Below are 27,092 nucleotides of genomic sequence, written 5' to 3' on the forward strand. Positions count from 1 at the left end.
AGATGTTATCGCTGACTGTCTTAAAGGTTACACATGTTCACAACTATGTGAGCTCTGTAGATGTACATGACGTGTTATTTTCTATGGAAATGTGTTGAGTAAAATCAACAAGAGGCAGCTGCTTTGCACATCGGTTATCGGCTGCCTGAGCAACTCTGCTGAATGCTCGAACTCGCAATTTAAATGCAGCAAACCACAGCACTGCTTTGTGAGGCCGTCTGTCTCCCATGTCGACTGTTTTGACTCGCAAGACGCGTCATCCCATCACTATGGCTCTCCTGTTTGCCAAAAATAACCCCTTCCCGCCATATTGACTGTAAAAAAGTCAATATGTGAAATAGAAGAAAAAAAAGTTCATTACATAATAGCTCTGGAATGCACTAAACATCTTAACTTGATAACCAGTAGTGTAAGATAAGAGGCCCTTTTTCTTTAATTTGAACTGAACCTTGTCTAAACATCATTTGGCTAAACAAACTGACACTTAAGGCATCGGCAAACCTTTGACAAACACCCTTGAAACAAACCTAATGTAATGCAATGTGTGCATTCTACAGTAACTCCCCATTTGCAGTGACAGAGACATGCAAACATGCCCAGACAGCAGCCCATTCAGCAAAATACCGATAGTGCCTGCAGGTTCAAACTACTGCATTTACAGAGATGTGACCCTGTTCAACCTTAATGTTTTATCACTGTTACTCTTATAAAAAGGGATAGAATGAGGTAACATATTTCTCATTTCATGTCTGTTCTTACCATGCCCTTGTCTTGCAGGCACATCATGAGGGTGCACACATCTCCTGTGGATTGGTGGTTGACGATGACCATGGCTTCTTCTTCAGAGATGGGCCGTACGTCGTCACCCCACTCCGTTACTGCAGGGCGAAAGAAACAAACGCATTACAGGTAAACAGGAGCTCTGAATAATAAATCTTACAAGTGCCCCGTGGAGTTTTCTAAAAACAGTCCACAAGATCAAAAACTACTTTTTCTTTCTCCATCGTTCTTAAAAAGTTTTCCGTCCACACGGACTTGGCTCAAGAAATATCTGCGTCCACACAAAACCAGTGAAACCAGTGTAATACACATGCCAGGCCTGGATGTGGCGCTGTAACAGCCACAGAAATACACCAACAAAGGAGAAGAAGAGCAGGAGAGCCGCTGTTGTGTATAATTGTAATACAAACACAGGAGACTCTCGTTTCTGGTGTTATTGGAGACTGTTGTGGTGTTTTGGAGATTCTGATGCACAAATCACTCTGCAGTTAGAGTCCTCAACGAACAGCTGTCCGACCCTTTCCCCGTCCCAAAGCACTCACAGGTGATCACGGTCTCGCTACTTTTTGTGACCTTCTTGGCAACTTTATTTATAAAAAGCTTCTGGTGAACAATTTAGCAACTTATTCTGAGCATCAGGGAAAAGTGAGAAATATTAGGTCGTCTAATTTGTTCACATGCAGTCGCTCAGAGTATAATTCAGTCTGTGGGTCCGTGTCTCTCCCCTCAGCAGCACTGCTGTTGTTGTTGTGCGTCGCCGCGGGGGTAAGAGGTCCGATGTGGGGAGATGACGTCCTCGTTAAAGTATGCAGTTTCGCCATCCAGACAACGCTACGGGGGTGTTCTAAAATATTCCCACTCTGCGAGCTGGTTACAAAAAAAACTGTTTTCAGGCTCCGGTAACACCGGCTGAGTGTGGATGGTCGGCCAAAACCATACTAAAGCTGTGCGGTCACAGGAAAACGCGTCTTCGTGTGGGCGGGCCCTAAATTCACTGCTTTTCACATTGTTTGTCGTGTGTGTGTGCATCTTCGAGGTAACACCCAAACAACACAGGGAATGGACGCACAGCATATGTTGGTAGGGCGCAGGCGTTTTGGACGGAATACTAACGACCATTTCTTCTTCGTCTCAGAAGTTGCACTTGTGCACCCATTTCTGTTTTTTTGGTGGCATTAATTTATTTTTAGTAAAGACCACATCAGGTTCTCTTCAGAGACCACAGTCTGAATATCCTCTGTTTAAAACATAGTCTACAGGCTTCGTGTCAATATTATCAGTGGACTTTTTGGTTTAGAAGCTCCCAGCCTGAAATTACACATTTCATATGGATAAGCAGTAAGTTAAATCTACATCCGACTACAACAGGAGATCAGGCTTATTTGCATGTCTACGATCCATAAATAATGCTTCCCTCTTCAGTGAGTAGTAAGGCATTTCTGTAAAGCTGAGAACAGAACTACGGCTTTGTTCGCTGTCAAAGTGATAAAAATAATACAATGCAAAATATAGCTGTAAGCTGCAGTTCTTTGGGCACATCAAGCAGGATACGCTGAAAACAGGTACACCAAGGTCTCATCTACCCACAGAACAATTCTGATCGTGATTCGACAAAATGTGGAGATATGACTCATTTCCTGTTTGTGACTTTACAGCCGGCTTCATTCAAATGTCGCAGCCAAATGGTTTGGATTAATCTCGTCAAGTGGAATTAGTGATGTAGACACTTAATCAATCATCAGTCAATTGTTGTTAAGTTGCGTCAATCAAAACCCATGATCACGTGTCCGTGGCATGCAGCAGGAAGCTTGTAATGATTGAAATAATGGCTTTAAGTGGTGATGCAGCAAATACACAGAAAAGGGATATGAAAGGTTCTGTAGTCATGTAACCGGTCGAGGATCTGGCTTAAGATCAGGTTTTACTGGCATTTTAACATGTAAAATCGCTCTAAACCTCTTCTCAAAATGACCTTAAACAATCCATTAAATATTAAGTCCATTTATATCTGCATTTTTTTAAACAAGGCTAAATGTTTATGTCAAGCCTGATGCCTTCACTCACATGGGAAGGTATAGGATTTATTCATTCAACAGTAGAATTGGATCAGTGCCGGGTATCGGCCGATACGCTCAGCCCAGGTATCATATTGGAAACAACTGGATTGGTGCATCTCTAGAACAGACTGCATGTTCTTCTGAGTGTGCTTACTCCTGTACCTACTTCGCATGTGTCAGTTTGGGCGAGCACGTCTCTTGTTAGCTAGCCATGGTCTCCAATCACATACCTGTTTTGATTGATCTATGAAATTGCTGCTGACACCACAAACATTGCTTGTAGTTCAAGAAACATTTGCCCTGACAGTCAAGTTACAGACAGGAGCAGGCACTCAGGGGCAACTAGCTTTACCAAACAATGACTAGCATTAGCAGCAAACTCTACTTCCAAAGCGCACTGGTCCTGAACTCTTCCGTGTTGAAGGCAATATTATAAGCTGTTATTCAAAATGTATAAGCATCCATAAAGAAATGTTAAAATTAGATGCAAACAACAGTTGCAGGACCTAAGGTAGACACTCAGCAGCCATAAGCTAGAAGAAACAGGTTAAAAACTAATACTTTAATTCATTAACAAGTGAGGATCTCAAATTTATTCTGAACTGAATCAATGTTAAGTCAAATCAAAGCTTGCTTTGAATCACAGACTATCATACATGTATTTATATAATGCTGTGGTCTGCAATAGGTGTGAATCAGTGAACTCTTGCTAAGGTTTATAATTTTGAAAGATACAGGGCTTCTGCTTGAAAAATGCTTTCAACCCAACAATGACCAGTGTCTCTATAAACACCTACAGGAGTGAATGGAACGGCCCTCTGCTTTCTCCCCTGATTTACATTGTCAGGCCTCAGAGCATACATGCTACTTTATTAACCATTCATCTGTCTTATTGTTGACGGGATACACACAGGGACTGCAACAAAAGAGGAAACACGGCTGCAAGATGAGGGATGACAACAAAAGCCTCCTGTAGAACACATGAGCTGCCATTGCAATTTAAATGCACTTCCAACAGCTCTGCATATTAACAGAGCACCAAGGAGGTGAAAAGATTCAGCAGGGGCTGCTCTCGTTTGCTAGGAATCCCCAAGGTTCTGGGCGTGCCTGATCGTCTGTATAATGCAAATGTTGCATCAGATGTTGCAGAGTGAGTGAGCGCTTCCCCTCGATGGGGGAGTTAATGCTAGGAGTACTGACAGATAAGGACTAATCAGAATTGTTTTTAACACACCAAGTTTAAGATTTAATTAAGCTAGAACATGACACCAACAAAACACCAGACCGTGGACTACATGTAATTAAACTAGGAATTTAAGTACATTTGGCAGTAGCTTGCTGGTCATTCAACTACATTCATATTTGCATAACTCATTATACAAGCAGTTTAATTACATTTGACATTTTTGGTGTAGTCAACTACTGAAACGACAACAATGTCAGACTGTAAAAGCAAAGTATTACAAGCCCAGCAGCCCACCAGCCCTATGTTGACCCTCCGCCCTGTGGTCACACTGATCTCGACATTTGACCACCAAAATCTAATCAGTTAAACCTTAAGTCCAAGTGGATATTTGTGCCATATTTGTATCATTGCAAGTTGCAAACACACTATTTAGCTCTCAGACTTTTCTAGTTGTGTTTAGCTCCAACAACAAATTTATTTCTGTTGTGAAATGAGGAGGTGTTGTATGAGCAATCGAGGAATTGATCCTGGCACAGGCATTTTGTGTTAAAAATATTATTAAGTTGACAATGTACAGTGTATTTAAGTAGTATGAACTTCTTTTTCTAATTATTTTTAGTCAACCAAACTAGATTTCTCTATAGGGTAGCTTTGCTGTTGTTCAACTTCTTCCAGTAAGTGGTAACATGCAAAGCATGTCAAAATAGAGCCCAAAGTTTATAAAAATTCACATCATTTTCAAAAATCTCCTAATTTGTGATTGGTTTTCTTGTTTGAATGGCTGACTTTGCTGCTCTACAAAAAACATGTGATTGAAGATGATAAATGGCTGCTGTTGGTCCCTCTGAATCATAGACCAAAAGGCAGTCATACAGAAACAAAACCTAGCAGAAGCTGGTATCTAATTTTTTTGAAGCTGGTATCTAATTTTTTCATCCAACAGCTACCTAAAAAAACCAGTTAGCTCCTACCATTCCTTCTCTTACTATGGCCCTGCCTCTGTACACCAAAGGACAAACATACAACGGTCATTCACATCGTCTGGGGTTACTCAAAAGTCATTCTGGGAAATGAAGGAAGTCATTACACAAACCATCAGTACACCAAAGACAGCTGGGGGAAAAAAATCTGTTCTCTTCTGTTTTTGTCTTCTGAGCAGCCGCCTTGGCACAGTCGCTGAAAAGGATATTGAGTAGCAGTCCAGTATTCACAGTCATGAACCAGGCTGAACGTGTTAGGTTCATCTTGGAAATGGATGAAAAGGGTTCATCCTTTAAAATAAAGTGACAAAGGATCCGTCAGTGAAGCTCACAACACAACTGTGCTGCTCAAAGAACAATACATTTGATAGCTCGCCTGCATAGCATTGTTGTGAAGACCTTGCTCTGGGCGATACAGCTTTAAAATACTATTGAGGGGTTGCATGGTATTGTTGAGATTGACATTATTTATGCGTCTTGAGTAGTTTTTTGTGCTGAGTTTTCTCTCACACAGCCTCCTGAATATGACTGAGCCCTGTGACTCTACTTTTCCGTAGCACATAACACCAGATAACTGAGGCTGGTGATAAGAGATGTGACATCTGAAGTGCATTTTCAAGGAAGCCTTTTATTGATCGTTCCTCTCTCTAACTAAATTAACAGGAACTGTGAGCATTCTTAATTACCAAGTTATCCAAGGCCTACAGTTCAAGGATCAAATTGCTTGAGCAAATAAGAGGTTTCTTGGAATAAAACTAAAAACTCTTCAAAGTTAACTATGTACCACATGGGCAGGTATCCAAATACAGCCGGCCTATTATATTAAAAACTGTGCAATTATATGCAAGTGTAGTTTAAACTAAATGAGATGTAAGATCTGTCATCAATACCCCAGAAGAAAGGCATTTCAAGAAAACTGTCAATCGTGAACTGTGATTAACCATTTCTGTGTGACTCACAGTAAAAAGCCGACTCATTTCCCTGACAGGATACTTTTTGATGACAAAAGGTTCAAGCTGTTCTCATTCCACCTTGAAATTCAACCCACTGTGTCTGCTGCTAGCTATTTAGATGTTCAAAATGAGATTTAGTCATGTAATGCTAATGCTTAACTTAGTCATTCAAGTCATTCAACAGTTCATTAGCAGATATTAGAGAACACACTCCATGACTGCACTTAAGTAGACATTAGAGGTTATCAAATGTTACCTGGTGCATGTGTTGACTATATCAGCAACAGCATTTTAATCATTGTTCATTCTACCATCTCTAATGCACTGATGCACATTGTCTGTGTTGCAGCCTGGCAACACATGGAGCTTTTGAATCTTCCAACAGCCCCATAAGGAGATCTGTTTGAGGTTAAAAAAAATAGGAGTGATTTTTAATAATGGAATGGAGGTGGACAAGTTGTTGGCATGTTCAATTTAGGCCTTTGTTTCACCTCCTGTCCAGAGAATAAGCTTGACTCTCATGAGAACAAGAATCGAGAGCATAACTCTTGTAAAATGACACATCTGTGACACCTGACAGGGGTGTGGGGTGGGGGTGGGGGGCTATGTACCCAGAAGGCAATGTCATTTCATAAGGAGCATGATTTTGTGTTTGCTGAAGTCTCCCATTGTTGCGGTAGACGGCCGTAAATGATATCAGAGAGATGGGTCATCTGTCAGATAGAATACATTAGGGAAATTGTGTTTGAGAGATGACACAGTTAGCATAGCAGGATGACAGCCACGCTGCAGGCACACCGTCTAATCCGGTATCAGTGGTCAGCTAAACGGTGTACCGCTGACCTTGCTGCCCACCGCTACACTTATTTCTCACTCTCTAAAAGGAGAAGAGAGATGTAGCAAGGCATTACACCTCCTCCTTCACAAAAGTGGTTAGAAACCAGAGTTGAAAAGGGGAAACTTTCATTGATGGTTAAACCTTTCTGGTTAGTGGGTCAACGGCTTGAAGAGCGACAACTCAGAGGGAAAATTGGAAGCTTTTGCTTTTACAAAAACCCTAAACTTCAGTTACGGCCCTGAAAAAATAATAGCAATCATGATTACAGCCGGGCCACTATTAACTCACTGCAGACATTTTATTATTTCTGGTTATGTTAGGCAATAAGTAACAAGAAACAGCAGTACAGAAAAGCCAAATACCACCACAATCACATGGGTCGTGCATCACAGAGTACTGATGGGTACATCCTGCTACATGCCTCAGTCGAGACATTTGACTAAAAACGCTAAAAGTTGCTCACATGGTGGTACTAGAGGGATCAGAGAGTCAGCGGATTCATCCTCTTTGAGACTGTGAATGCTTGTAGAAAACCATGGAGCTAGTGTGGTAAAAAAAAGTATTTTTTAAAATCTTAAATATCAAAATTGGCCTCAAAACTCTGGTTTTGATCAGACTATAATCATGATTGAATGTAGGGTTGAATAGGGGTGCTAGTGTAAACAACACTTTTGGAAAAGATGTCCAACATCATAGATGTCAGCTAAATAATAAAAAAAAAAAAAAGACTACACCAGAACCCCAAAAATTATTCTTTTGATATCATTCAAGATTGACTGAATACCAATACGGTACTTCATTTTTTTTCACTTTTACTTCAATCGATACCCATCACATGAAAGGAAGCATTCAGTTTTACAAAAAAATGCAACCACCACTCCCCATCCAGAAAGTGTTCAAATGTGCTGGACTTCACCAAACCACAGACTGTATGGTTGAAGCTGCTGCGGTAGTGGGCCAATCACACGTCACATTAAATCAAAGTATGCTTGTGGTGATAGATTGTGACCAAAAACAAACAAAACAAAACACACACTTTTTTGCTAATTCTGGGTACAACAAAAGATCAAATGCAGGGGTTGCTTGACTGGAGAAATAACAACTTTGACTACTTTGATACTACTTGGTACTGGGTCATTTCGTTCAATACCATAAAAAGGTATCGAGTACTGATACCCAAAACAATAATCACAGCCATGGTCTGACAGTACAGGAGCAGGTTACAGTAGTAGCCCAGTAGTCTGCATGTTGGTTTATTGGGAGTAAATGGTCTCATGAATTGCCTGTAATTTCTTGCCCTCATTAAGCTAAAAGCTCATTTGATCCTGTTGGTTGCTTCTAAAAAAGTGGGTTGTATTAATAACATGACAACACATTAAAATATGAATTGACCACAATGTGCTGTCCATCCACATCAATACTCCCCCAGTCTTTTTGTACACCGAGGAATTACACATCAGCTACTTCAAACATGTTTCAAGGCTTTGGAACAAAAGTGATGTTAATTCCTATTCAAGCTATTGCCCTCTCAACTGACCCCAAACTGCATATCATTATTCCATGAAGAGCTGCCTCCTTCACAACATCACTGCATGTGTATCTTGACCTACAGTATGTTTTCATAAACTCATACCAGAGTCTGTAAGACGCAAGACACAAAAATGATCCCTTCCCCAAATAAAAGCCTCCAGAAGTGCAAATGCTTTTAGAGCACATGGAACAGGAGCTATGATTTGATGAAGATCTGACGTACGATACAGCTCAGTTACAGTCCATATACTAGAAACGATCGTAAAGCTGTAAACTGTCTCAGTCTTACAGGTGCAACTAAGATCATTAAGGACAGTTAGAGATATGTCAATCAAGTAGGATCTGTACACACCCACACAGTCCAGAGAATAAGTCTAATCATCCAAGTAACTGGTAACACTTGTGTGGGTGCATGATGGCTGTACAGAGGCTTTATGCAGTCCCTGTTATAGCTTAAAAGTGAGGTGATGCACACTGAATTTACTCCAGGCCCACATACTGCTCAGCACGTCACCAATCTAACCAATCTTGTACCTAAACAGAAATGTGACAAGCTTTTCTCCTGGTTTTTAGAAATCTGACGCAGTCGATTAATCAATTAGTCATTGACGTTGAACTAATTCTCTGGTCCCTGACACTCGAATGTGACACTGAACTGAATATCGTTGGGTTTTGGACATCACCTCGGGGTTTGCAGCTCGAGTTGAGATTATTGAGACAAAAAAGCTCAAGAAGTTAAAGCCAGCAGACAGGGATAAGAAGTCTGGATAATGTTATAGTCATGTGTACAAGGACATGAATAACCAGGTTACTCCGTTTGCGTGTAAATCACATTAAAATATGATCAAAGACTCAAAAAGATCACTCAAGACTGGAAAAAAAAGTCCGCAATCCCACAGTCACCATCTTTGATCTCTGCACTAAGCCAGCAGACCACAACTCATGGTACATTCAATAAAGACTGCTAGTTTTAGTGCACGTTTGTGTGCATTGTTGTGTGTGGGACACTGGTCAGGCCTTGTGAGTGCTTCTGTCACCAACAGGAAAGGGGGGGGGGGGTATCGGGTCAAATCTCGGTACAAGTCACCACATAATGGTAATGCCACTAAATAATGCTGTTTCCTCCAAAATACTCCTACATCAAAGGCTTTCTGAGGCAACTTCTGTTACTGTCGCACAAACATTTGTTTTTCTTTCATTCTTGACACGTGAAGCTTTCTCTGAAATTTAGTTTGCAAATGATCAAGATTAATCCATCCAACTACACAGTGCACCTGTGCTGTAGTCCTAATATGCCGGTGACGGAAAGAGGGAGCATGATCAGAACACAAAAACAAGATCTATGAAGTCCACAGTCGCAGGTCTTGATAATACAGAAAAATAGTGTTCTGCTCTTGAAATGTAGCCTAAATAATCACATGCAGTTAGCTTATAAAATAAATTAAACAAAAGGTTTATGTTGCTCTGCTAAGCAAAGCAGTCAAGCTAATGATATCAATATTAGCTTGGCCAGCATGTCCTTAAATACGATGAGCATCTGTCAAAGATCAGAAGCTCTGTTGTTTTAGTTATGGATGAAAGACTTAAACACACTAGGTAGTTGAGATAAACTAAAGCAGTCGTCATGATTAAAATTCTACAAGAATGAAAAGTCTGAAGCTTTATGAATATGCTTAGTTACTTCTTTCTTTGATATTGTTCAATGTATATCACCACTAACTACAGTCAGATGTCTGATGAGTCTTTGGTGGAACTTAAAAAAAAGACTCCCACCTTTACTTGAGTCTCAAATTAAGAGTTCAAGAAAAATGGAATGATACGAACATAGAGTTTTCACATTACACTGCAATAAATACTCTCACCACTCTCACCCTTCACTTTAGATTTAAAAAGTCAGGGGGTTAGCCTAGAAAATAAGATTGTCAAAATACTTTTATACTCTTTTAATAGCCATTTTGTCTGCTATGCACTTTTTGCCGTGGCAATGAAGGAAGTACTAAGAATCTTTTATTTAATAGTATTGTAATTAAGTTTAAAATTCTGGTATCATGACAACCTTACAAGAAAGTTTTCCTACGGATCATATTGTATCTTTTTGTCCAAAATGTCCCAATGATACAGTAATGTCCCTATTTGACAGTGATAGCATGATAATTGTATAGTATTTACAAAGCACCCTTGTTCTGCTTTATGCAAAACTGTGCTTCCAGACTGCAGTGTGTCAAGCTGTGAGGGAGTATCCCAGTTTCCCTGACACACATTTAGCATTTCTCGAGAGCAAGTCCAGACTGAACAAAAGAGAAATACAAAATCTATGTTCCATCTGGGACTACACAACCAAAATGTAATACTCGTCTAATACAAGCAGGAGGTTGTTTTATTGAAATTGTTTGCATTGAAAACCAGTGGCACATATACCTACACACACATAATTGCAGCTATTGTTTGGAAAGAATAGGGGAAAATATGTCCTGCGAGTGTGAAGATAACTGCGACCTTGGACAAAAGCTGGAGCATCTAAATTGGATGTGTTGTCCAGATTCAAAGGTCATTCACAGTGCAGGGGCCTGGTAGTCACACAGAACTGCCTTGTGAGGGAGAGGCAACGTGGTTGATCAAACCATCCTTGTCAAAGTGTCCTTGATTGTGGGTCACAGCACTGGTGCTCACAATCTCCAGGACTACTGCCCTTGAATGTTGACCCCTCCACTAAAACAGTGCATCTATCTGCTGTTTTTTTTTCTCAGACTGTTCACACTTTGTAAAGTGGCCAATAGCTGATTGTCTCGCATAAATCATCCTTCTGAGCTGACCCACATGTACCAAACAACAAGATTTAACACCAGGCATGCTTGTGCATAAGTATACAAATAAAATGGAGGACACTTTAATTAAAGTGGCTGTGCATTGGGTGTCATCATGCAGCTACACTGCATCATAGCTGAGCTCATCATATATAAAACAGTGTAACTCATTGTAAAATGACAGATTACCCATGTGCTTTTTTGAGTGTGATTCATTTTAAAGCTCTTGATTTTGTATTAACATTGATTCATTGATAATGAAAATATGAAAAAGCTGCAGCCCTAACACACACACAGCTAAATACAAGTGAATGAAATAACTATAAGAAGAACCAGATTTTAAAAAAATAATTATTTTTTTTTAAATAATAAAAAGAAAATGACAGTGTATGTTATATCTCAGTCCAAATCAAACTTTAGTCCCCATTCATTTGTTAGGGGCATATGATATCTCACTTCCAAACAATTTCAATCAAGGTCTGTTTCAATTATTACTCAACTGAAGACCAGGTGTTCTATAGACTGAACGCTTTGCATTATTAATCACTGCACCTTGTTGCTCCCCGTGTTCACCGCTTAGCAATTTGTAAGCATTTTGCTGGCAGCTCTGAGCAACCAAACACCGCTGACTGACTGAATCACTTCAAGATTCAACCAGCCAGCTGAGAGGAACCAACAAACACTTATGATACCCTGCTATTCTTCTACCATATGTGGCAATTATGCGTGTTTGTTGTACCGTCTCTGTACAAGTATTACCAAGAACAATTTATGTTCCTTGACAGCACTTAGTAAAATCAACTTACGACCACAACTATTATTTTCATTATTGAACAATCTGTCCAGTTTCCTTAGTCAGTCTATCCAATGTGAATAAAATGTTAATAATGCCCAATTTAAAAGCCAAAGAAATGTATTCAATGTCTTGTTTTGTTCTGCCCAAAACTCCAAAACCAAAGGAAGTTAATTCACTGTTATTTATGACTAAGAAAAGCAGCAAACCCTCACAATTACGAAGTTTGAACTCGCAGGTTATGGGATTTTCTCTAGAAACCTGATTGAAGCGGTTACAAAAATAGTTAAATTGTAGTGAGATTTACTAATCAATTAATTGACTAATTGCTTCAGCTCTTGAAGTAATGCTCCATATCACCGAATGCTCAATTGTCCCAAATTCGACAATAGTACAAATTACATTATATGACTATACAAATAGTAACAGACTAAACTATGCATTTCAAGATAAGGACGATTTCAAAGCACCAAAGATAAATAAAGAAGCAAGTCATCTTGATTACATGGAAATGTTCTATTGAAAGTGGAGCAATGATAAGCATTTTAATCATTTTTCTTCAACCATCTAATTTTCATTCGTTCATCTTTCCTAACACTGTTTCTGTGTTATTTTCAAGTCAGGAGAAAACACTTATAATAGAGGGCAGTGGGATAGCAGCTACACGTTTGTGTACATGTTCCCGCACCATTCAATAGTCATCAGTTTAGGAGCAACTAGCCCTGGTTTGTGCCTCTCTTGTATTAATATTGGAATCACTGAGGAAGGGGTCTATATATCCGTTGACATTTGAAAAGACAGTTGTTTCATAAAACTTCCTGCTGTTGTTCATCAAAGACTCTTCTAACCATCTGGATGAAAACCTATTTCATTATTAACTCTATACTCTATTATATCATCATTTTGGTTCACGTTGTATAAGTTAAGCAAAGACATGTTTCACTTTACAACTGCCATCTTTGTTTGGACTGGCAAACTGCCTTGTAACTTGTTTATCGTGTAGGCAAACAGAAAATCTTTTCAGCCCGATGGTCAGAGGAGTCTTTGAGAACTGCAGTTAATGTTGTTAAACAAACTTCTGGGCTCTTCAGACATTGTCATGTATATTTTTCAGTGAAATAGATGCTTATCTCTGTGACTGATAGTAAATACATGAGGCGCAGACTGGGGAGAAATTTCACTGGTTTTAAAGTGTTCTTGCATGCGTACCCATCTGTAAGCTGCTATCATCAAGTCCAGCATGCAAAAATATTTTTGCATGCAAGGCAGCACGTGGAACATTGCCTATGTGTATGAACCATAAACTATCTTACCTGTGTAACCTGCGATCCAGCCCCACGACGACACCATGGCCAGCAACCATTTGAACATTATTCCTTCGATGAACCAGAAAGTGGAGCTGTCCCATATTCTTAGCGGCTGGAGAAGCACCAGGTATAAGCAGTAGGATGGAATGGCTACACAGTTGTTGAAAAGCATAAACACAAAACGGATCACAGACTTGAGCAGAACCCAGCCCAGTGTGCTGGCCCCATCCAAGAGCTGTGCCATCCTTGATACACACCGTCTGTAACAACAGAGACACAACAGCAGCAGTTAGCATCTCGGCGTGGCTTTGTTTGACAAAAAGACAAGATGAGTCATGTGTGTACACAACATTATCCTAACTGTAAACAAACTGATGTGCTCTCAACAGGACACAAATCCGCAAATAACCCAGTGTAACATCATACAGTACAGTGAGTCTGCCGCTATAACCAGTTGAGGGTGAGGCTATTTCACGGGAATTCACATGTTAAACAGGCGTAGTGGACGCTGTCTTGTGATTATTATTCGAGAGGCTATATTAATCAATGTGGCTGTTTGTTTTAATTGTAACTGTCTGCTTAGCTAGCTGCCTAGCCTTTACAGTAATACATGCAAAGACAGGACCATAAAAGGATTTCATGACATGCTAGCTAGCAGCAGTAGGCTGAGTTAGCACAACGGGAACAGATGTTAAGAAATATGTCCTAACGGTATGACAACACTTGGGCTGTAACATTTTTGCAAAAACACACTAATAGAGGTAGATAATACGCTTAAGTATCCGGGTGTTTTATGAGAAAACACCAAACGTTGAGTCGGATGTCTGGAGGCTGATGCAAAGCGCAATATCCGTTTGCCTCATCCAGAATATAGTCCGACCCTGTAATGTAGTAAAAGTCTCAGTTACTCACCCAAAATGTCACTGAAGCATCCAACGACGACCAGGGATGTAGCTTAATTGTTAGTTAACCGTGTGTCACGTGTGTAGCTAAACCTTAAACGGTTAAGTTAGCATCTTTTTAGCTAGTTAATGTCATGGTCATAGTCTTCTCTCAAATCTGGGGGTGGAAATGTCTGATAGCGTTACAACAACAAATCCTGTTGTGTGATAAATCTGCAGCAGCACCCATTTATGAGCTAGAGAACTGTATCCAGGGGCTGCTGGCGCACAGTGGACCCCGCGGGCAACCGTTAGCTCGCTAGCTAACTAGCAGGCGACTCCAGTTGAGCGTCGCTGGCTCCATCTCAGTCAGAGACACCGGGATAAACCCACTGATGCACCATCATCATCATCGTCGTCGTCGTCAAGTTAGCGACTACACCGAGCTCACATTAGCGAATATCGACGAGAGGAGGTGGTACGGCTCGGGCCTGGGACCAACGATACCGGTTACACAAACTATAAACGGCATATGTACGTCAGAAAACGACGTATTTATCGTTTTGTAGGCTGGCGGTTGGAGCCGTTATTTTCCCCAGACCTTCGATTCACACAGCGGTAATGTACACAAAAGATCAAGGGAGTACCGGCGGAAGTGGGTCCCCCTCACCTTCAAAATAAAAGCGCCCTATGTAGATATGTGTAGTAGGGAAGGCATCTTTATTTATATAGCACATTTCATATACCAAGGCAACTCAATGTGCTTTACATAAAGACAGAACATTTTTAAAAAACAGCATAAACACAACAAAAAACACAGTTAAAAGCAGGAGCAAAGAAGAAGAAAAAATTTAAATAAAAGAAAATAGATAAAGTTTAAAGTTATTAAAAATAGCTCAGCTATAAGCTCATAAAAAGAGAAACGTTTATAACCTGGATTTAAAAGTGCTCGCTGATTTCAGTTTTGCTGGTAGTTTGAAAGTAGAAACTAGAAATAGAACTTATACATCTTTAAAAAAAACAAAACTAAATATAATCTAAATTAAGGTTGCCTTTTATTTTTAATTTTATAATTTTACATTAACTTGTATTTACCTCTCACCATCAATATTTTTTTCAACTTCAATACCATTGGCTCTATTCTGTGTTAATTATCATGTGCAAGTATTTCTATTGCATCATGTTATGTCATTTGTACATTTGCACTTCACTCCTTGGTTACTTTTTTTATATTTCACCTATTTGATGCTCTTTGTTGTTGTATATTATCTTGTTTTGTTATTGTTTTTGTTATTGTTACTGCAAAATTTCAAGCAATATGGAAGAAGACTTTCCTTCATGTCTAATAAAGTTCGATCTTATGAAACATAGAGAAAATGCAGGTGTAGAAATAGACCTTCTAAAACGTTTTTAAAAAATATATATATAATCTTTTGATTGTGTGTTTGTATGGTACTCTTGTTATTTTATCGTTTTTTTCATATTGATTGGATTCTGATATGTTTACCTTGTTTATTTAACATCAACCTGCCAAAGGGACTAAAGATGGAAATTAGCTACAGGCAATAATCTCACATAAATAATAAATGAATAAAAAAAAACGGGGACATTACACTAGGTAATAACGCAAAATGTTGCAATTGCAAATATAATGGTGCAAATTCCCTTAAACACTCACAATCAATGCTATTACCAAATCCAAGCAACTGGAAACTACATTAATGTTGCCTGAAGGAAAGTAAATGCATTAAATCTTAAATAAGTGTACAAATTGGAGAACACACCTGTATACCAAAATAAAGAACGGGACTACAATCAGAAAAAGCATTCATTTCAATGTGTTTACATGATTAAGGCAGTTTGACGCCAGATTCTTGGCTTGTGTGCACAGACTCTGTCAAGTGCTGATGGTTTAGCATCTATAATGAACAAGAAATTGCTTTTCCTAATTTAGTGACTCAATCTTATGACTTCATCTGAAACAACCTGGAATCATTCCCGCCAGCGAGTCATTTCCAGGTGACATCACAAGTGTGGTTGCGTGAGTTCAACATTAGAATCGATGCATTTAGTTTAATTTTAACCGGAAATGGCATTGGCTATCAGAGTTTGCATCATTATGATGTCATGTCATTGCAAGTTTGAGATAGATTGGAGTTAAAGTGTTATAGATGTTGGGGGATGGACATGAAAAGATTGTAGTTCGGTAATGTGGTTTCGATGTTATATTGTAAAAATTAACACAAAACTATCTGTTCTAAAAGTCTAGATGCTGGCATTTAAACATTGTGATTCAGTCAAGTCTGGAATTGACATGAGATTTCAGTGCACTTCAGACAATGAAGTCCATTAAATGACATCGGTCTGCCCCCTGATGGCTCTTTAGGTTATTACACTTCATGTAGAATAGAGGACATGGTAAAGCCAAGGACTTTACATACTTTGTCCTGGAGATTACAGCATGCATGAACAACTATGGGGTTAAGAAGATGGACAGGGAATTAAAAACAATGTAGCCTTTTCTGGTGGCCTTTATGCTGAACATCTTAACCTTGAGACTAGATTTAAGGTCAATAATGTGTGGGCTGCATAATCTTGTGTCCATTATACCTTGTGGTCAACATTATTTTGGAAGGATTACACGCAATGTGCAGCATTAAAATTAAATCTGGTATTTTAATCAGTGGAACAATCTGTACATATTCAGTTTCTACAAAGCAACAACAGGTCAAGTACACAAGCTAAAACGTTTTTTTTTATGATAAAGCTAGAAGCGAGCATATGCACTCCTCTGTGGAGCAGGCTGAGTTCCCCCTTGCTGCAGCTGATGGCGGAGCTGCTGGGAGTAAGGATCCTCTAGGGATTTTACTGTCACCGTCGTCTTGGGCCCGGTCTTCCACTCGATGCCACTCTCATCCACCACAGAGGCCTCCACAGTGACAGTGTGAGTGCCCAAGATGGAGAAATTCAGCAAGAACTGGGTGCTGAAGTAGTCGTTATGGGGCTCCACCCGCTGCTCAATCTCATTAGTTTTAGTGTCCAAAGGAATCTAAAACAGAAAAAAACCTAAGAATAGTGTGATCTGTGGATAAACACAGTATGTAGCTGTGTTTGCACTGCTTATACAGGTTAAGAATACCAGATATGAGCTTCAATACATGGAACAAAGATCGATATACAGATAATAAGAGCACAGGAGAATGGACTTCAGATATCTATCATTTTCAAATATGTGCATGTTCCTAACTATCAGAGCAACAATCAAAGATGAAGGCAAACACTAGATACCTTGTAGTCAGGTCCTGTCTTGCTCTGGAGGACTGAAGTGACATTGAGACAGACGGACTGGATCTTCCTGAAGAGTCCTGGTGTCGAACCGTGCTGCACCACCCCTTCCACCTTTAGAGTCAGCTGCTGGCTGCTCTGCACTGGGATCGGTTCAGTCGGCGTTCGTGGGGAAGGAGAGAGGGCGAGCTGGAAAAATGAAAAAAAGATGTCCATGTGTCAGCCTTAAGGGAGCTAAAGGAAGACTGTCATATATAGCTGCAACTGTACTGCATGGTCCTTTGCATTGGAGCACTTAAAAATAAAAAGTTAGAGGGAGTTTGCCATTAAATTAATCAGATTTATGTTTTGTTTTGTTGATGGATTATTGGAAAATCAAAGGCATCCTGTATCTTGTCTCGAGGATATGTAAATCTATTAAAATATATGCAAACAAGGAAGTTTAAAGTGTACTGCATATATTTATTTAATAAAGAGATAAATCATATCCCTCATACATAAGTAATCCCCACATTTTCTTAGTATTGGGTATAGCTGGTACAGGGTACTCTATCATTTTTAATGTTTTACATTATGTTTGGCATCTATAACTGTGAATTGAGATGTCATTTTTTGTGCTTTTCTAATTAAAATTTACCTTAATGCTTGTTGACTGGAGCTTTTGGAAGAAATACCTCTGGAAAGACAGTGGGACCTTGAGCAAAGCTATGACAGCATCACAGAGACAACCTGTATGCTGCAAAACAATAACAACAAACAATATGTTTTCATTATTGACATCATGAGCCATTTGTTGCAGCTCATTTCCAAGTTTTTGTCATTTTCCCCTATTTATCCAAGTGAAAGGATTGTTGAGATTAAAATACAACATTAACAGGACAAGATGACTGTATGGACAATATCCAGTTAAAAAGCATATAGTTATGAGTTTCCAAAACCATCTCTAATGAAGTAAACAGCATCGAGAATAAGTGGAGCATAAGTAACTTTGTGACCACAAGTTACAACCTGTATTCTGCAATCCAGAATATAGGATCATTATTCTATATTAATCTTACCAGGTGTGAAACAGGAGGGTGTTTCTTGGTCAGGCCCTCCACTTCCTCCAACACACGACTGAAAACTGACATCATCCGTCGCTCATATTCACTCTCTGTCTGGACCGTCCCCAGGGTGCCATACTCCTGAAAACTAGATTACAGAAACCGAGAGAGACAATCTGTTACAAATGTCTGCCGGGAAAATGCCCCCGGAGGATGTGTGTTATAGCAAAGCACTTTCCTTAGAAATACTCTTGTGCCTTTTTATCAAATTAAATAAGATGCATTTATTTTCATTACAGTGTTATCTACGTCAAATGTGGAGTTTACAAAAAAAGCTACGTACATACGTCATACGGTAGTTGGTTAACGCATGATTGCATCCCTGGACAAACTCAATATGATGCATTTAGAGCCCCCCTCCAGGCAAAAATGTTTTAATTTTGTTTTTTTACTCCGTTTGAATGTTTGAGCTTTCCTGGTTAGAAATATGCATGTGTAGAGTTTGAAACTAGAAAGCTGTAGTCACATTCATTTTTTCTGTGCTAATTCAAAATCCGATTTTAAGAGTGTGATTTGTGGCATCATATAGTAAACTAGTATGATGTGGAAAGTTGAAACCTGAAACACTGAGGATGGACACTGCAGTGAAGTATGAGACATTATTTGTCCAGCAGTTAAACTTGGGAAATGAAAAATATCTGCATATTCCTATAATCTGGATTTTTTCAATGAAGGAGTTTTTCCCACTTTAAGTATTTAACGTGTTATATTATTTTAAAACGCGTCAGACACAGATTATTTTTATTTTTGTTTGCCGTAATACATGGGATGAGGGAATCTGCTTTCTCTCATTATTCAAGCCAGTGAATAACCTGTAATCCAAGTTAATTAACAAATGCATAAGTCATTTTCCTTTACAAAATCAAATCTACACTGAATTTAATTTGAAACTTTCTCCTAAACCACCAAACAAATGAATTCAAATCACATTGTTCCACCTTTGTGGACTACAGCAGCTCTCACCTGGCTGCCTGTGGGTCCAGTATCAGCGCTTCTATCACATGGGAGACAAGCAAACAGCTCTGTTGTTGTCTGAGCAGTCAACAGTTAAAGAAAAATGACCGACATTATAAGTCTACTACTACATAGGGTATACAGAGACAGGTGTGTCGTGACTGAGGCGTGTTTGAGGATACAGCTCCACATTGCGAAGGGTGGCATAATCAGCATCAAATGACGACTGGTGTAAATCAGCGTAGCGGGCTGCAAGACTTCTGAACTCATCCATGCACACCTTCATCTGGGAAAAAAAGAAAACAGACAAAACGATTAATCATGAATAATCGCCACATTAATTGAAAAGGAAAAGAATCATCAATCATCAGCCCTATATTGCCATGTTAAGACATGCTTTTCTGTAGCCTTGAAAAAAAGGACTTATTCCCTTCAGACGTAGACTGGCTATAACTACCACACCATAAGTGCTTTACCTGCATGGCAATGCGGCCGCACCGCTGCAGGTCATTGCCTGAGGTGAGGGCGATGGTGGTGGCAATGGCAGGAGGAGGGCTGGTTTTCAAGCTGTTGCAGGTACAAATGAGCTGCGACAGGGCTTGCAGGGTGTCGATCCGCAGCTTGATGAACTCACACTGGAACGTAAGTGGGCTCAGAGGAGTGCTGGCAGCCTGGAGGGATGGATTAATCAGATAACAGCACATAAACACTACAGGTAAATAGTGACACAGGTCTTGCTGAGTTGACCTAACAAGATATAGTCAGGTATTAGGTGACTTAATCCATTAACAATTTAAGATGCAGTGAAAACAGCTTTGACAGCAAGACTCTCCACACACAAAGAATCAGCAGCAGCTTTAAGCATTTTAAGCATTGGTGAAGTAGAAGAATGGATTGTATTAATGTTTTTTGACAATCAGCTGCCTGAGAGATAACTGACTGTGAGAGAAGCGATGCCCTTTTGGTAGGTGCGCAGGGCCTCGGCGATGGCGCCCATGGCTCCACTGTAGTCTTCGTCCTCCACGTGACTCAGGCACTGCTCTGCCTGGGAAAACTCCTTCAGGCTGTTCAGCCAGAAGTAGAAGTGCTCTGATGCCACACGGGTCCGCAGACTCTGGTACAGCTCGCTGGAGAACTCATGGCATCCCTGCAGATTAATGATAATATTTAATGATGTTGCAAGATTTGGCAGTACTGTGTCTGAGGCTTCTTCAGCTCTTATGCAAAGAAACAGATGCTTCTGCCTAGGAAGACCTTTTACAAGCTTTACAAAGATTTAAGAGTGAAGCCTTTTTATTGTATAGTCTGGTTATGTGCAAGCAGAAGAGATCACCATGCGGGATGCTTGTCGTGCGATGCGATACACCGTCCAGCCATTAGCAACATTCTCCAGCTGCTGTTTGATGACAGTCTTCACTTCAGCCGACAGCGACGACTGGCTAGCAACAAAAATCACTGTTGCTAAGGAAACCTGCAGCAATCACAGTGGGAGAGTTTTAAAATCCAAAGTCAGAGACAGAGACCCACACCAGGACGATAAAAGGAGACAAAGCTGCATTCAAAGCTTTAATTTGCTGCAGCAGCTCATGTCTGACTCATGCCTCACCAGGAGCTCTTGCTGCTTGTCAGTAGAGGAGTGGCTGGCCACTCTGTAGAGGTCCACCAGATCTCCAAGCATACCGTCGCCCAACACCGGCAAGTGGGTGGCGATGGCTGCCAGAGCATGGCACATGAGAACGCGCGATGAGTCACAGGATAAGTGGAGCTGGCCGAGCAGGAATTCCACCGCTGATTGGCTGAGATGAGGTCGACTTTTCAGCAGTTTGACCAGTGAGGTGAGGGCCGTCTACGGTTGACACAAAAAGGTACATAGAAGTCGGGCAAAGTAGGGGAATCATCCTCAGGATCATTTGTCCAACAGATATTAAAGATGGATGCCTCATATCATTGCTTTGATGTCAAATAATACAAATGTAAACAGAGTTTGGGATATTTTCTGTGTCTTAAAAGTCAAAATACAGCATCCTAAATACCCCACACTAGGAAAAGACATTTCCAGCTTACAGAACATGACAGTTTTCTACACTGTGACACAATCACATCTGGGTTGGTACCAAGTGATGATTGATGTCCTCTATCTTGTGGTAATAAAATTGTCTTACTTTGAGTGTTGCCTGTGCACTGGGGCTGCTGTCCTGACTGCAAAGCATCAAAAGAGACTCCACTCCCAAAACTGTGTCCTGCTCCAACTGTACTATATCTGAGGAGGGGAAATACAAACAGCAACACTTAGAGGCTCTGTACAGTGCCCAACACATGCTGTGCGCCCAAGCTGTGTCAGTTATTATACAGAGTTTGAATGTGATGCCTGTAAATTTAGATGAATTTGATTGGCTGTCTGTGTTTTTATCGTTCATCAAATCACTCCAAAATTGATCCCAACGATACCGCCAAAACTATACATTTATATTTATCACTCTTGGATTCGATGTCCCTTTAGCTTTGGCACACAAGAGCAAACATTAGTGGGGTGAATGATGAGCATCTGGCTTTTGAAGATTCTCTAACCCAGGGCATTATTTGATGGAACTAACCTTTTTCTGGACAGGAAATGGCAATGTTTGAGAGCACTATGACCCCATGAGCAGCCACTGCCAGGTTGCTATGGTAACAGCATTCTTGTGCCAGTTTAACCAGGTCAGTGAGCCGGGGGGGAACCGAACAACCACCTGAGAAGAATATTTGAGACGTGTACACATCAGTCCAAAGTCATTCCTATTTTACAGTAGAAATAACAGAAATGGAAACCCTTAATTTAAACCTGGTCAAGTTCAAATTCTTACATACTTTAAGAAATTCACAGTGTGACAAGAACATTTTTGTTATATTTAAAAGTGAACACAACCTATCATATTATTAAAGTACTGCTTGATTGCAATTGTTCCAGAGAGGGTGGAGAGGACAGCCAACATCCCCAGCTTCAAACTGCTGTAAGGGCTGGCCAAGGCACATTCGCACAGGCTCTGCAGAGAGGAAACACAATAGATTACTACAAACCTAAAACATGAGGACAGACAACCCTTCAGTGCAACTGCACTACCTGAGTATTTTCTCTGATCCACAGGTGAGGAGCCTTTTTAGCCAGGAGCTTTAGGTCATTAATTGTGAGTCTCTTTACAGCTTTTCTGGGGTCATCTTTCAGGTATTGAAGGAGGAGCTGCAACTGCACAGATAGGAATTAAAAGTCTGTTATTTAGATTTCTAAAAAGGTACAAAAGCGCAAATCTATCTTAATAACAGCAACAATGTGTGACAATAAGCTGTGTCATGGCATTACCTGCTTTGGGATATCGATGAGGGAGGAAGCAGCCAGCTGGGTGAAGGTGTGCAAGGTGACGATGACCATGGGGGTGGAGGGGTAAGAGTTGACCAGGTGCTGTAGAAGCTCTCTGCTGCTGGAGGCCAAGCTCGCGTCATGATGCATGTGCTGCAGCATGGGGATCAGCTTTAGCTTCAGTTCCACTGGAGTGTCTAAACCTGAGGTTGAGACATAAGAGGAACGATAACTCTGTAGACAAGACAAAATGGACATCCACCCACTTATGTGCCGAACCGCAGGGCTCGACAGGAACAGTTGCCAGGTTGCCATTGGCAACCATTTTGAGAAATTGGCACACAGTTCTTAGCCAGTGGTTGTCTTCGCTGGCAACCACTTTTTAACAGACAAAAAAGGGACAGCCAATAAGTAAGGGATATTAAATAGTAGTAACACTAGTAATAGTGTAGATATTAAATAATGCTGTTACAGTCTAAACCAGTATGAGACAGCTCGTGTGCACATGCATCTGTTTAAGTTACAAGGGTGAATCAAATTAAGTTGTTTGACTGACACAAAAGTCATTTCGACTTAGAGAAAATAATTTATTATTGTTATTATTATAATTAAACTTTTATTATTTTACGTCACATTTTCATTATTAAGCTGACGAATAACTGCATAGTATTTTAATTAATCAAAGGCAACTGAAAACGGTGACCATGATCGAAATGATTTGTGTATTTTGTAAAATATATATTCACAGTATATCTCTTTTGGCCTTTATTTGTTTTTATATAAAGCTTGGATGTTTAGATTATTTATCAAATGAAAACTCCTGTTTTCAGACAGCTGTTTCTTTCTAAAAGTGACCTTTTTAGTATTGAATAGAGTTTTTACCTTGAATCATCTCACTGACTTTGTTGCAAATCCCCGCTGCAAAGTCCCTGAAAACACACAAAATGTATGTTATAAACAACATCGTCATAGATACACACCGCAGCTCGGGTGAAGCAACACATTTTTCCTACTTTGACTGTGCGGAGAAGCTTGCAGCAGCAAATATGGCAGCCTCCACTTCCACATTGTCATGGGAGTCTAAACTTTGGCGAATACTGTGGTGGGCGTTCTTCCTGTCTGGGATGATGGAGGCCAAACTACCAAGCATCCTGAACACAAAAAAACAGGGAAATAGTTTGTTTTAAGCCTCAGATAAGGTGGCAAAAACCATGAGCCAACCAGCAAAAGGTAAAACTTTCATTTTATTTTTTTCTACATTATGTATCATTACCTCAGAGTGATGGCTCTCGCCACAGGGTCGTTGCTATGGATAACCGAAAACACCCTTTTGACAAATTCATCCACATTTAGGATCTTCTCCAGATGTTTCTCACTCTGTTGAGTTACTTTCAGCACACAGAGGCGCAGAAAATTGTTCCTGAAATCAGAGAGACAAGTTTTTATAACTAAAGAGCTCTGTACCACAATAAGACCAGTTTCACTAATCACACACCACAGGATATGTTGTCACCGTAGTTATTGAAAGGTGTGTGTGTGTGATATGACGATTTATTGCTCTTGTAATCTACTACATTACTTTTGACTAAGTGTTCAATACCTAACAAACTGACAACTGTATATATCAGGGGTCTTCAACGGTTTTTAAGGCAAGGGCCCCTTAGCTGAAAGAACAGATGAAGGAGCGACCCCCTACTACAAATACTGTATTAAATTAAGTTGCATATTAAATTGGGCCTAACAGCTAGGGCGGCCTAAAGCCTACACACAGCTTTTTATGGTGCATACAATATTAAGATATTGCAATGATCATTATTCACATATTCATATATTTGTATTTATACCTCATATGTTAATGTTAAACATGCATTTGGAAGGCACATTGAATCCTTCAGCCCAATAGCATCTGTGCATGGCTACATTAGTGACTACCTTGCCAGTAAGCCTATCATCAAGGTTGTGTAAATGTACTTATTTATTAGTTATAAGTAATAAAGCATCCATACCCGAGTCTGAAGATGTCTGCCAGCCTCAGAAAAGCAGAGTTGATGAGGATGGGAAAGGGGTACTTCTGGAAGAGTTTGGGGAAGAGCACCACAGCCTCACACTGCTCTCCCAGCTTCCCTGAACGCAACCCTGCAATTAAAGCAAGTTCACTGGTCACAACAAAACAGGGACGCCTCATGTACTAAGTAACATTTAGATAAACCAACTCATGGAGAAGACACAACACACAGGACCACACTAAACCAGATGCTAGCTTGTTAGCACGCACCTTTGTCCAGCTCCATGAGAGCGGAATTGGCGTCGAGTTCCTGTTCGCCATAACAAGCCTCTGATAAGAATGAACGTGCAGTTGATAGAGACATTATTGTTTAGTTTGTTTTACTAGAAAACAAAGACTTGACAGCACCAGTGAGCCGTTAGCATTTCATTAAACAGGCGGCGAGTAGGACACACTCAAACCACACGGGTGTTACACCATTATTACTCCGGCCCACAGCTTGGGTTTTCAAAATAAAGCGCGACGATACATAGAGTTTAATACTCGGTGATGGAAAGTAGCGAAGTACATTTACTCAACACAATTTTGGGGTACTTGTACTATATTTTATACTACGTTATACTTCAACTCCGCTAAATTTCAGAGAAAATTGTACTTTTTACTCCACTACATTTTTGGCAATTTTAGTTACTAATTACTTTACAGATTAAGATTATTATACAAAGTATTAAAAAACAAAATAAATAACATATATGTTGTTATAGATTAAGCTACACAACAGTATAGAAAGTAAATCAAATTAGCCCCACCTATATTAAATAGATAAATATAAAATTACATTTAAAAACATTTGGCAAGTAAAATTATTCAAATTTTTAAAAAAGTGTTGTAAAACATATAAAATGACATTTGAGTAATATAAGTAAAATATCATTGCAAGACATGTAATGGAAGTAAGTGCAGTACAGGCAGTTTAAAATATGATATATACAGGTTTGTATATATCATATTTTATATTAAACATTATATGAACATATATTGTTTACTGAAAAGCAGCGGCAAACAGAAAAGTCTTCAGTCTAGAGTTGCAGCAGACCTGCAGTTTTCTGGGAGATTGTTCCAGATATTTGGTGCATAATGATTACTTTCACTTTTTCTGGTTTAAGTACATTTTAATGCTAATATATTTGTAATTTTACTTAAGTCCAAGTCTGAAACCTTGGCGTGCTGATAGACTCAGTCACAGCCGTATCAAATCAGTCACCAAATCAGCCTTTTTATCAACTTAGAACATCTCCAGAATTAAGGGTTTGATGTCCCAAAGTGATCAGGAGAGGCCAATTCATGCTTTCATCTCCAATGGACTCGACTACTGTAACAGTCTTCTGACTGGACTCCCCCCAAAAGAGTATTCAAACGCTGCAGCTCGAGTTTTAACCAGAACAAAGAGATGAGATCACATCACCCCGGTCTTAAGACCTTACTTTGGCTCCCAGTCAGCTACAGAATAGATTTTAAAGTTCTGCCACTGGTTTAATCACTGAATGGTTTTGGTCCAGAATACATGGATGGCATGTTAGTAGAGTATAAACCCAGTAGAGCTCTGAGATCTACGGACTCAGGTCAGATAGTGGAGCACAGAGTTCAAACTGGTGAAGCAACATTTAGATGTGATGCTGCATACAACTAAAACAAACTACCAGCAGATCTGAGATCAGTCCCAACTGTGAGCACTTTTAAATCCAGGTTACAAATATTTCTCTTTTTATGTGCTTATAGCTGAGCTCTTTTTAATAACTCTTCTTTGCTCCTTCTTTTAACTGTGTTTTTTGTTTTAAAAAATGTTTTGTCTTTATGTAAAGCACCTTGAATTGCCTTGGTATGAGATGCGCTTTATAAATAAAGACGCCTTGCCTAAGTAACATTTTGAAATTAGAACTTTTACTTGTAACAGAGTATTTCTACAGTGTGCTATTAAAACTTTGACTGAAGTAAAACCACTGCCGGTTCGTATTATCATCAGTGCAATGGGCCATTGTACAAAAGAAAAGGCGATTTATTTTGAAGGAACAGATCAGTCAGTAGATATCACTGTACACTTTACTGCACAGCGCTACAAAGGAAGAGGATACGGAAATGACGTTGATAAGGAAGTGGCTGTTTCAACCAATAGGAGCGTGTGACGCAAGTTTAGCGGGGGATTCAGTGTCTGTGCTCAGACTTTCAGTTCGCGGGAAAAATAGCAGCAGGAGAAAAGACCCCCAGCTAAAGATCTGACAAACTTCTCCGTGTTATTGGAAAT

The 27,092-nt window shown here is 39.8% G+C and overlaps 2 protein-coding genes across 2 annotated transcripts in view; both read right to left on the reverse strand.

The window, feature by feature from the left end:
- The window catches only part of lpgat1 (lysophosphatidylglycerol acyltransferase 1), a 39,165-nt gene extending 24,903 nt beyond the window's left edge, over nt 1-14,262 (reverse strand). The window contains exons 1-3 of the mRNA XM_083933750.1: nt 14,141-14,262; nt 13,235-13,488; nt 760-878 (exon numbers count right to left, since the gene is read on the reverse strand). Of these exons, the coding sequence (XP_083789876.1) occupies nt 760-878; nt 13,235-13,472 (357 nt within the window). The 5' untranslated portion in view covers nt 13,473-13,488; nt 14,141-14,262. The remainder of the gene's footprint in view (nt 1-759; nt 879-13,234; nt 13,489-14,140) is intronic.
- Nucleotides 14,263-16,817: 2,555 nt separating this feature from the next.
- On the reverse strand, nt 16,818-25,197 carry ints7 (integrator complex subunit 7). The gene is made up of 20 exons (XM_083933479.1): nt 25,061-25,197; nt 24,792-24,921; nt 24,059-24,205; nt 23,799-23,936; nt 23,668-23,714; nt 22,789-22,988; nt 22,552-22,674; nt 22,357-22,474; nt 22,046-22,180; nt 21,614-21,711; nt 21,058-21,297; nt 20,785-20,922; nt 20,392-20,598; nt 19,928-20,122; nt 19,634-19,737; nt 19,461-19,529; nt 18,453-18,585; nt 18,032-18,130; nt 17,398-17,583; nt 16,818-17,158 (listed from the first exon to the last, which is right to left on the reverse strand). The coding sequence occupies exons 1-20, from the start codon at nt 25,152-25,154 to the stop codon at nt 16,877-16,879; spliced, it is 2,883 nt and encodes a 960-aa protein (XP_083789605.1). The 5' UTR covers nt 25,155-25,197; the 3' UTR covers nt 16,818-16,876.
- Nucleotides 25,198-27,092: the final 1,895 nt, after the last annotated feature.

The sequence above is a fragment of the Echiichthys vipera genome, assembly GCF_963691815.1.
Source record: "Echiichthys vipera genome assembly, chromosome: 19".
NCBI classification, from domain to species: Eukaryota; Metazoa; Chordata; class Actinopteri; order Perciformes; family Trachinidae; genus Echiichthys; species Echiichthys vipera.